General features: G+C 41.9%; 1 protein-coding gene across 1 annotated transcript; it reads left to right on the forward strand.

The window, feature by feature from the left end:
- Nucleotides 1-5500: 5500 nt before the first annotated feature.
- LOC118515212 (HMG box transcription factor BBX-like) lies at nucleotides 5501-7451 on the forward strand. The gene is made up of 5 exons (XM_036061907.1): nucleotides 5501-6196; nucleotides 6263-6344; nucleotides 6413-6716; nucleotides 6791-7181; nucleotides 7232-7451. Exons 1-5 carry the CDS (start codon nucleotides 5616-5618, stop codon nucleotides 7449-7451), a joined length of 1578 nt encoding a protein of 525 aa, XP_035917800.1. The 5' UTR covers nucleotides 5501-5615.
- The last annotated feature ends 4678 nt before the right edge of the window (nucleotides 7452-12129 follow it).

The following is a 12129-nucleotide window of genomic DNA, read 5'->3' on the forward strand; positions in this document are numbered from 1 at the left end:
GAGAAAAATTTAGCTTGGAAGCCATTTTCCAGCAAGTCGAGACGCTGCAACAAGAGGTCAATGAACCTTTTTCCAAATACAAAGAAAGAGTGATGAAACTTAAAGAACATATTATTAATAATGATAGAACAAATACGGAAGATTCATACGCACTTAAAAACTTAAAAATACATTTCTTAGCTGGTTTAAAGAACCCGGAATTAAAAACTCTTGCGAGAACCAATAAGCATCTCAGTTTTGATGAACTTTTGGAATATCTCCAGGAAGAGGTAGTTCAAATCGAATATATCCGAAAGATCGAGGAAAGATTAAACGGCATGCAATTTTTCGAAACTCACAGCAGTGAGAGTTCCATGAACCCGTGCCAAAACAGCTATAATTACACCTATCCAAATAACCAAACTGCTCCTAACGTAGATTTAAGCACTGATAGTAGAAAACGCTGCGAAAATGTTAACAGTAGCATTAACCATTCACAAATTAGTAGTTTTGATTTTCCCCAACACAACAGTACAACACATAATAATAATCCTCCTAACTTTAATAATAATTATTCACGCCCGAGAAGATACTTTACACCATATAGAAACAATAACACACAAAACACAATACCTCGAAATAATTTTACACAAGGGCCTTCTCAAAATAACCTCTACACTAACTCTAACAGCTCACACAATCAACAACAATCCGATAATCAAAAAAACTAAAACAAGGAGCACTAGTCAATCTTAATAAAAACACTAGTGTTCCTTCAAGCCAAAACAATATATTCTTCTTCGGTTCATGCCAAGAACATCGGAATAAATCTGATAACGGTTTATGTAGCGATTTGGTAGAAGAGAATGAATTGCTTAATATCGATTATATAAAAGACGGTAAATTAATGGCCAAAGTTTTATCGACATGTATGGGAGCAAAAGAAATTAATTATTTAATTGATACTGGAGCCTGCTTTAACTTTCTAAGTTTGGAATTAGCAAAAGAGCTTGGGGCATCTTCAATCGATTATAATGATATTATAAAATTTGCTAGTTTTGATGGAACAGTATCCGAAACTGTAGGTTCAATTCTAATTGACTTACATATTGGTAGGTCAACATACCCAATAAAATTTTACATAATTAAAACACTTAATGTCCCAGGAATTTTGGGGGCAGAATTTCTAAAGGAATACACAATAAAAGTCGATAAATACTTTCAAAGCATATCCTTAAAAATTCCAGTTAACGGAGAGGTCAATGAAAGTAATATTGAAAAATTAACCATTAATAGCTTTGAATGCGATTTAGCTTCCCCCACAGAAGATTTCGAACTACTTCCACACATTGAGAAACAAGAAATAGATTGTGATGTAGTTGAAACAAGTAAGGAGATACAACTGATAGGTTCTGAAAGATATGTGGAATTGTTGAGAAAAATTAGTCTTGATCATTTAGAACAGACTACAGCAAAGGATATAAAAAATATCATTAATGATTTTAAAAATATATTTTATTTGCCAGGGCATAATTTAACATATACAGATGCAGCATCACATGAAATAGAAACAAACTCTAATATCCCCATTTACAAACGACAGTATAGATTTCCGGCAGCATTAAATACGATTATGGAGTTACATATAGAGGAAATGTTAAAACAACAAATTATAAGACCTAGTAAGAGCCCTTGGAATGCTCCTGTGATGTGCATACCAAAAAAATCTGATGTTGATGGGGAAAGAAAATACCGAATTGTTGTTGATTTTCGAGCTCTCAATGCAATTACAAAGCCTTTCATTTATCCAATTCCTCGGATAGATGATATCATGGATAACATTGGCCAAAGTAAATATTTTTCCACAATTGATCTGAAATCCGGGTTTTTCCAAATACCTATAGCACGTAAAGACGCTGCGAAAACAGCATTTTCAACGTCCAAAGGACATTATGAGTTTTTAAGAATGCCAATGGGTTTGAAAAATAGTCCTTCAACTTTCCAGAAACTTATGAACACAGTTCTTTACGCTATACAACCCGTTAAGGCATTCGTGTACTTAGACGATATTGTAGTGTTTGGTGAATCAGAAGAGTAACACAATCTGAATTTGGTGAAAGTTCTAAACGGATTAAAACAGCACAACCTCAAGATTGAACCATCAAAATGTAAAATTCTTCATAAACAAATAAACTATTTGGGCCACACTATAAATGAGGAAGGGATTAAACCTACTTCAGCTAATGTAAAATCTATTTTAAATATGCCAATTCCAAAAACTCTCAAGGAGCTACGTTCGTTTTTGGGAACCATTAATTTTTATGGGAAATTTCTTCCAAACGTTTCCAATATTCGCAAACCATTGCACGAATTATTAAAGAAAAATACAAATTTTGTTTGGAATGAATGCTGTCAGCTAGCATTTGAAAAATTAAAACAACTTCTTACTTCTGAGCCTTTATTAGTACGTCCTAACTATAATGATGTTTTTGTAATCACCACTGATGCCAGTGATTACGCTCTCGGAGCAGTCCTTTCGAATGAGAAAACCATTGAAAGGCCAATTGCTTATGCTAGCAAAACTCTTGTGGGAGCAGAGAAACGATACCACCCAATCGAGAAAGAGCTTTTGGCGATCGTGTGGGCCGTAGAGCACTTTAAACATTATGTCTATGGACAGAAGTTCATCATATACACTGATCATAGACCATTAGTGTCGATATGGAGACTCAAAGAAAATTCTCCAATATTATCGCGATTGCGATTAAGGCTCCAGGGATTACAATGTGAAATAAGGTATAGAAAAGGGAAGGAGAATGTGGTTGCCGATTTTTTATCAAGGCTTCCTCAAATTAAACTGAGGGAAATACAAGAAGATGGACAAATTAAAACGGTAGCAGTCATCACACGCCAACAAATCAAGAAAAACCTTATTCCAAATAACGTAGAGGAAAGTATCGGCGGGCAAACAATGAAGGATACTAAACAGACAAATCACTGGGAAGATTTAATGAAAATGGATTTGGAAAGGGAAACAAGCGAAAAAGAAATACAGAGGAGGGACAAATTGAACAATTTAAAAGAAAAAGCAAAACTAAAATTTCAAAATTACACACCAGGTGCTGATAAAGTGGAAATAGAAAGATCTGAAATTAACACCGTTCTTCAGGAGTTTCACGATGCTCCATTAGGAGGCCACTTAGGAACCAGAAGAATGAAAAGAAGGATTAAGGACTTATTCTTTTGGAAGGGGATGGACAAGGATATCGAAGGGTACGTAAGAAGTTGTAAATCGTGCCAGCTCAATAAGATAGGAAGATGCAACAAAATTCCTATGCAAATCACAACCACCTCAAATTATCCGTTTGAAAAAGTATACATGGATATTGTGATTTTACCAGAATCAGAAAAAGGGAACAAATATGGATTGGTTATCCAAGATGATCTCTCCAGATATCTTATTGTAACGCCCATGGTAAATCAAGAGGCAACAACAGTAGCGAAAGCCTTTGTAGAAGAGGTTATTTGCCTTGTAGGGGTTCCTATAGAATTAGTAACAGACCAGGGCACAAATTTCATGAGTCAGGTCATGAAAGATGTATGTAAGCTTTTAAAAATTAAAAAAATTAATACTTCTGCATACCACCCTCAAGGAAATATAGTTGAAAGAGCGAATAGAGAATTAAAAATATATTTAAGACAATTTGTCGGGAAAAATTATAAAACTTGGGATAGAGTATTACCATATTTCGCTATGGAATACAATACGTGTATAAACACTTCGACAGGGTACACTCCATATGAGTTGGTTTTCGGGAGGAAAGCTAGATTGCCAACATCACTGTATAATCAAAACGAAAGGAAAAGATTGTACTCCGATTTTTGTGAAGAAATGCAAACAAAACTAAGGGAGATGCACTTGATTGCTAGGAAAAATCTTATACAATCGAAACATAAAAGAAAAAAAAAGTACGACCAGAACGCTAATGAGTGGCAACCCATGTGGGGAGAAATGGTACTGGTCCGGAACAATCAAACGGGTGAAGGGCAAAAGTTGCAAGGTATTTGGAGAGGACCGTATGAGGTGGTGGAAATACCAAGCGATCAGACGTGTACAATAAGAAATGGGAAAAGGCTAGAGAAGGTCCACAACAACAGGTTGAAGAGGTTCAACGAATAAAAAAATAAAATAAATGAAAATAGAATAGACTAAAAATTTACCGAGTCTGCCCGGGATAAGGACGTGCAAAAGGAGGAAATGCCCTGCACTAGGGTTAAGTTTAGATTAGGTAGTGTAGGGAAAACGGAGCAGATTGAGAATAGGGCATAGCTAGGGACTTAAGCAAAATTAAAAAATTAGGATAAAAAAAAATGTGTATGCATCAACATTTCTATAATAATGCTAATTTAGCTGATCGGGTTTAAAATTAGGATGTTATCGATTTATAAGCTTATTATATTAATTTTTATGCATATCCATAATAAAAATTTGTAAAATTAGTGAAAAAAAAAAAAAAAAGAAACGTTTGGCAGGCTAACTACACTTTAAGGCACACATCACACGTCACCACTGTACACACATACACTTTGCACGCACGGGTAGAACGCTACACGCACGGAGAGAAGCGGAAAGCAAACAACCGAGTTCATGGCATAGCGGCATAATATTCGATGTTCAATTTAAAGGTTGATCTGGTGCGGTTGAGCGGATGAATTTGATAGGACAAAGTTGATCGAATGCTTCCCCAGAGATTGCTCTTAGTAGAGGATTGAACAGGCACACGGCAAATTATTAGACAGCACCTTAAACAATAAGACGAAACAATAAGCACAGCGAAGCAGATTGTTCGATCCGTATACTTAGGTTGCGAGCGATGCTAATAAGCCAAGAAGCGAGAGATCCTTTATGAGAGACGAAGCGATTGCTTATACACTGCACGTTGTTGAAACACTGTGCACGTTTATTGCGACGGAAGTGGTAGGATAATTGAACAGAATTGATAACAAGGAGACAGCATGCTTGAAATAGAAAGCACATATACAAATTTTCTTGCTATCGAAAAAAAAAAAAAAGTGTAATGAGATGTAGCGACCTTGGCCGCTACGATTATCAGTTTTCGATAAGGCTACGTGTAGCCGCGGCTAAACGGGCGGCCGTGAGAACAAATTGCGGCTGGTTGCGAGAGGAGAACGAGCGAACCGAAATTCGAGAGAGCGAGCGATCGGACGAAGCGGAGTTCGATGATCGAACGGTTTTGCGGTGCGATGGCGAAAAAAAAGGACGATTTTGTTAGCGGTTATCAAGGAGTTTGGTGGTGGTTTCTGGTGCGTGGAATAAAGATTAGTTGGTTTTGGCGTTGAATTAGATAAAAATATTTTATTTATAAAGGAGAAGGAAAGTAGATAGGCGTTTCACTAGTGACAAAAGGTAAAGACATTCGACAATGGTAGCATTCTCATCCAAATTTCTTTTTTCCAGTTATTTATTTCAGAACGCTATACACACACACACTCACACACACACACACACACACAAAACGCCCCTTTATGTAAACATATAAAACTTAAAACAATAATCAGAACAATCACGAAAGTGCCGCTTGTAGTAAGAGAACAAACAAATCGTCGACAGCACCATGCTACAAAACAGTGCCTTCGGGACACCGATGCTGGACGGCAAACCGGTACTGCCTGAGATTTACTCCCATCATCAAACAGTGGACAAACTGGACATCGTCGCAGAACCTCAACAGCTCACGATCTACAACAACAATAATGCGGACATAGCCTATCGCAACAGCAGCAGTATCCTCGCACCTCCAAGATATGCCGTCGAGAGATCAACTCCAACCGTCGAACACGATGGCTGGTATGGCCGTCTGTTGGACCATACAAACTACACACGGCACACGCCGGAACCAGCAGCGCACGATGTTCAACCATTAAAGACTGAGAACAATACATCACAGCGCAACGACGAGATTACTCCGAATGCTGCCGATGGTGAGGAGGTGCTTATTGGAACGTGCCAGCAGCACATGGTGCCACACGCCCAAACGCCGGCCGAGGAAGTCACACAACCGCAAGACAACATCGCGGCTACTGTGGCGTGCAGACCGAAGAAGAAGGCAGGACAGCGGCGGCCAATGAATGCGTTCATCCTTTTTTGTAAACGGCATTGGTCAGTGTTGAAGGAGCACTACCCGGAGGAAAACAGGTGCGTGTGTCTGTGTGTCTGTGTCTACATCTGACCTAATCCTTCATTATCTACTCCTCATCCCAGGGAAACCACAAAAAAGCTTGGCAAATGGTGGAAAAATGCAACAGCGAAACAGAAAAAACCCTACCAGCTGCTGGCGGAAAAGGTATCCCGACACATTCCTTTCCGTTCAGGTGGGAACTCAATTAACACTGCTGTTTCTGTTTTTTTCAGAACAAAACTAAGTTTCTGGACGTTAATCCAGGATTCCGGTGGTGCAAAAGTTCCACCATGGCGTCGTGTGACAAAAACGTTGATGACGAACCAGTTTTGAGTGAAGTAAAGACTGAGCCAATGGAGACCGAACCGGAGGCAACCCTATCGCCTGATCTATTGGAGGCGGCCCAAGCTTTGTTGAGCTTGCGTGGAAGCGTCGAGGATCGCCGTCCGCTCACTACGTTCAAGCTGGCGGATGATTCGGACATGGAAAGCTTAAACAAACTTTGCGTCGAAACGCGCCAGTGCGGTGATAGAGCAGGTAAGTGTTAGCAGACTGAAGGATTAAGAAGAAGACGGAACAGCAGCATAAGCATTCCTTCCTTTCGCCATTAGATGCGGGACAGCCTTGGAAGCCACGATACAACCGAGTTTCCGAATCAGATCAATGTTCCACTGGTGTTGGTAATGTCCCGGATCAGGTTAATGATGGTACCGAAAGCACAACTCGTGCTGCTAGGTCTTGTAAGGCCAAGCGGTACTATGACTTTATGAGTCATATGTACCCGAGTGTGCAGGCCAAACGTGCCACTAGCTCGAAGAAAACGCAGAAGGCGCACAATGATTGTACCAGTCGGAATCGCGAGTCAAACACGGGATGTCTAGTGGAACCCACAGATAAAGAAGCATTGAACAAAAACCTGGAACAGGAACTAGACAAAGAGCTTATGAACATACCCGCGCTTAGTATCGATCTTTTCCGTGCCATTCAGAACAACGAAAAAAGGCGCAAAAAATGTCAAAGTAAGTAAGAGATCCTTATGTTTAACAGTGACTAACAAATCTTCCCTGCCATCTAGCGTCTGGCTCGAAAGCCACAACAAAGATTTTCATGCGGCCATCGTCTCCGGAAGCTACTAAATGTACATGCACATCGATACATGTACAATGTACATCGATTAGTACAACCGACTATACAAGCCACCAATCCCGTCGGTTGCCGGAAGCGGAAGCAACCGCGAGAAAGAATAATCCGGTATGTCCTACCCAGGACTGACCAAAGATAGGTGCTCTGCGTACTGGGCTCCGCAATATGGTGGCATTCTTATGACGTGTACCATTGTACCTGGCCAATTCGTTTGGTGAAGATCTTGATCTCCGATCTCCCTTTCCGGATCTCGGCTAGGACGGAAAACAGGGCTAACGTTTTTTGTTTGTTTTTTTTTTCCTGTAAGACTAAGCATACTAGTTAAGCACAAAAGTATTGCAGTAAGAGCTACAATGGAATGCCTGTTAACTTTGTTACCTGGACAAATATGCTGGGCATCGTTTTTTCCGTTTTGTTCATGGATTGTTTTCTCGGATTGTTATAAGTTCCGCGCCCAGTCCTTAAAATCCACCGGTAATTTAGTTCGGGAACAAAACGATATCCTTATTTGCTTACTCAGTTAGGACTTGGGGCTTAGAAACCTTAGATTAAGGGACGTAATGAGAGATAGACTAAGAAGCGTAACGAGAAAGTGGGAGATACTATTTATTTGCATTTTAGTAATGTTTAGCAAAGCTAATCATAACAACAACAGGAAAACAGTATGCTAAACCACAAAAAAAAAATGAAGATTCATGCTAGTTTGCTACACAGCGGTGCTCGAGTGGCCATAGTTGTCTGTCCAAAAAAGGTTGGAACCAGACCCTAGTCGTCCCTAGATTTTTTTTTTCTTTTATTTATAGAGGCTTTGGGTCTTTGAGACTTCATTCGCCTCTTTCCTGTCTATTGTTACATATGTGTGGTAAAAACTATGGCTTAACTATTGCTTAACTATTATTCTTTTTGTTATATGGAAACTATTGTGCTATAAATTTATAGTTCGCGGTACAGGTTGCTGATGTGTAAAAATCGGATGAGGCGGTTCTGCTGTTGCTTGTCGGGAGATAGTATGATGGCTAGGTCGGTATCTAGTTGGCAGGTTGTTCGGTGTGTAGTGTATCCATGGCAATCGGTAAGGATGTGGCGGACGGTAATGTCGACGCCACAGAAGCTGCAAAGTGGAGGACTGGATCTGTCGAGAAGGTAGGAGTGGGTCAGGCGGGTGTGACCAATGCGAAGCCGGGAAAGGACTCGTTGGATGTGGCTGGAATCGGGATCGTCCCAGGGTGCGGTGTTGTGCTTGATGGAGCGGAGTTTTGTGGAGAGGTCTAGGTTGTGCCAGGTGGTGTTCCAGTGTTGAACGACTATTGCGTTAGTGAAGCGGATGGCGTCACGGCGTGAAAGAGAGCTGTGCGGTTCGGCCGGATGGAGCCGACCTTCGTTGGCAAGACGGTCGGCTTAGGAAAGCTTGATGGCGCAATTTTCGAGGCTGGAATGGATCCCACAGCCGGCAGAATCCCGATTAACGGAGCCGTCTGTGTAGATGTGGTGATGGTGTTGCTATTTGGTCCGGATCAGGTGCGTAAAGGTGGTATTGGCGATGTGGCTGCTTTTTCCGGTTCCCCGGAGAGTTTGTTTCAGTTCCCAGTCTATGGCAGGAGTGCTATGGTACCAGGGACGTGTTCCCCGGCGGCTGGATGGGATGATCGGAGGAATCTGGTGGTTGGTGAGTTGTTGCAGGTCGGAGTTAGCTCTGGTAAGGAGGGCAGTTGCGTCGATTCCTTTCTCAAGGATCCGAGCTGCAGCTGCCACGAGTCTGTTGGTGATGATATGCTGAAATGGAAGAAAACCGCTTTCGCAGAGGAGGGAAACAATCGGGCTGGTGACAAAAGCACCAGTGGCGTAGCGGATGGCTGTATGGTAGACGGGTGCTACTCTCTTCTCGAAGGTTGCTCGCTCGCGGGAAACAATCTCGATGCCGGCGGAGGAGCCAGGCGTTGATGATGCGGTTCAGGGTTGATCGGGAGGCCCGAGCTTTGCCAGCTCCGAGCATGCGGAACAGGTTCAGCCGGCTGTTAGCTTCCTTCTTAACCTTGTTGGAATGTGGAAGAAAGGAAAGGTGTCTGTCGAGTGTTATGCCGAGTATGTCGGCAGTTCGTGTGTTAGGTATTGGTATATTGTTGTATGTAATAGATCGTCGTTGTTTGCAGAAAGAGTGTTTGCAGATATGGAGGATTTTGGATTTGGTATGTGATATTTCATAACCTGTCCATCTCGACCACTGTCGAATCCTGTCAACCCCTGCTTGCAGGAGTTTACGAGATTCACAAGCAGTACGTGATGAAGAGGCCAGAATGATATCGTCTGCGTAGAGGAATGCTTGGATTTCTGTAGGAATAAAACTAAAAAGGGATTCCATACTAATAAGGAAAAGGGTAGGCGATAGAATGGCTCCTTACGGAACACCATTCTCTAGTGTGTAGGGGTTGGATAGTTCGGTTCCTATTAATACTCTAAATGTCCGGTCCGTAAGGAAGCTTGCAATGAACTTGGTTAAAAGTCCACCAAAGCCCCAGCGGGACAGTTGTACTAGGATGGCGTGACGCCATGTTCGGTCAAAAGCTTTGGAGAGGTCAATTATTGCTAGATCTATGTGACGTTCTCTACTGGTGGCTTTATCTAACAGATCGTCCAGCTTGGCAAAGTACGTTTCCGTGCCTCTACCCATCCGGAAACGCATGCTGGTTATTGCTAAGGAGATTGCGGTCCTCTAATTCCTGAGTTAGTCTACGGTTTACCATCCTTTCCAACACCTTAGCTATGCAGTTAAGGAGCGAGATAGGACGGTAGTTATCTATTTCATTAGTTGATTTGTTAGGTTTAGGAATCGGTACGGTTAGGCTAGTTTTCCAATCCGCCGGGATATTCCCGGTGGACCAGATACTATTGTAAATATTAAGAAGAGTTAGTTTTGCATACGGTGGTAGGTTTTTAAGTAAAGGATAGCCTACGTTGTCAGGGCCGGAAGATTTGCCTTGACATTTCCTAAGGGCCCAGTTAAGTTCTGCTATTGAGAAAAGTCTATTGTATCTATGGTTAGTGGCATCTACTTGGGGAAGTGGAATCTGTTCTACGGAAAATTTGCGTCTGCGGAATCGTGGAGAAAAATTATCTGTAGCTGAAACGTTTGCAAAATGTTTTGCAAAAAATTCAGGTACTTCAGATGGTGGAATAGTTGAAGTAGGATCAGAGGGCTGGTTTAGAATAAAAGGGGCATGCGAATGTTGGTTTGAGCCCGAAAGCACACTCACCCGCCGCCAAAGCTCCTTACAGGTCAAGAGAGGGTTGATATCAGCCACGAACTGATTCCAACTACTCTCTTTCGCTGCACGGATGGCTTCTTTGGCAAGGCGATTGGCCTCCCGATACCGATCGGCAAATATGGGTGTGAAAAAATTGTTGGGGACATGGCTGGCGCGGCAGAAACGGCGTAGAGCAGCGCGACGGGCTTTAATAGCCTGTGCGACTGTCTCATTCCACCAGGGGACATTTCTATTGGAGGATGTATTACCTTTGGTATGGGGGATACTACGGGAAGCTGCTATTTCTATGGTTTCTAAGAAGCGGACTGTTGCGAACGCGACAAAATAAAATTGAGCTAAACTGACAGGCATGCAAGAGTTAGATGAAAACTTTAAATCAATAAACATCTTTGTTTAGGATAAATTATCACCGGCAAATATTATTTTAGGAAAACCCTAAACTAACAGAGCGACAAGATTATGATGCGTTATTGGAAATATCTCGAAAAAGGAACAAATCTCGACATATGGTAATCGTAAACTCAGACCATGTAATAAAATACGAAGGTAAACAACATAGGCCGAAAAAGGTTAACGCTAGAACCCAACGCATACGTTATCGTTGCGCGATTAGTTTCACGAAAAAAGGACCTGCGCGAAGATCAAGGCACGGTCGTAAGGCAGTGAAGGAAAGACCAACTTGATGAATAAACAAACGACGCGCAGGCAATAGGCAATAGGAAAATAAACATACGCACTTGAACCACAGATGCGCGATGCGTTACCCATGGTCATAAAACGACAGGGTAGCGTTAGCTGCAATTGCCAGACATTGTAACATTACAGACCTCCTACACTAGCCGACGTCAGGCAGGGATCAAACGCATCGGCATACCGAGTTAGGAAAAAGGAGATCGATGTAATGCTGTTTCATGTTCTTTTTCCCACAGAATTTTAGTATATAAGACAGGATTTTTGAGAATAAAATCGACTTGTAATCCAAACCTCAACGAAGAAACTTGTGTTTCATTGTTTGGGTATCCATACAGAATCGGGAAAGTTTCACCTTTGCCTTCCCTCCGAAAATTGGCTACGGACTTTGGTGTCTCCCCACTCCGTCGGAAGAATTAGGCGAAATCAAGCCAAGCAAGAACCACGGTTAGATACTTCTCCTGGTTATCCAGGAAAAAAGGCTAATCGTCTGATCGAGCTACGGCATTCCCGTTGTCCACGCCGAGTTAGTGTAGTGCGAGTCCGCCGCTAAAAACTTCTCCTGGTTTTCCAGGAAAAAAGGTTAGCCGCCTGATTCAAGCAACTCTGACAAGGCCAGGAATCTGCGCGGAGATCTCCGAATCGATCACTACGCGTGGTCGGTTCAACAACGGTTCGTTATCGAACTAACAAATGGTGGCTCCAGAGAGGAGTTGTTAATATCCGCGCGCGTTAACAACTCATTCGAGCGAACTTACGTTCGTGGTGTGCTGTCGCCAAAAGAACAGCCTATAACTGAACCCGCACCAAGCAGTGCTTCAAAAAGGTTCAGATTCAAATTCTGCGCTCGTGAA

This window comes from Anopheles stephensi, assembly GCF_013141755.1.
Source record: "Anopheles stephensi strain Indian chromosome Y unlocalized genomic scaffold, UCI_ANSTEP_V1.0 chrY33, whole genome shotgun sequence".
Lineage (NCBI taxonomy): Eukaryota > Metazoa > Arthropoda > Insecta > Diptera > Culicidae > Anopheles > Anopheles stephensi.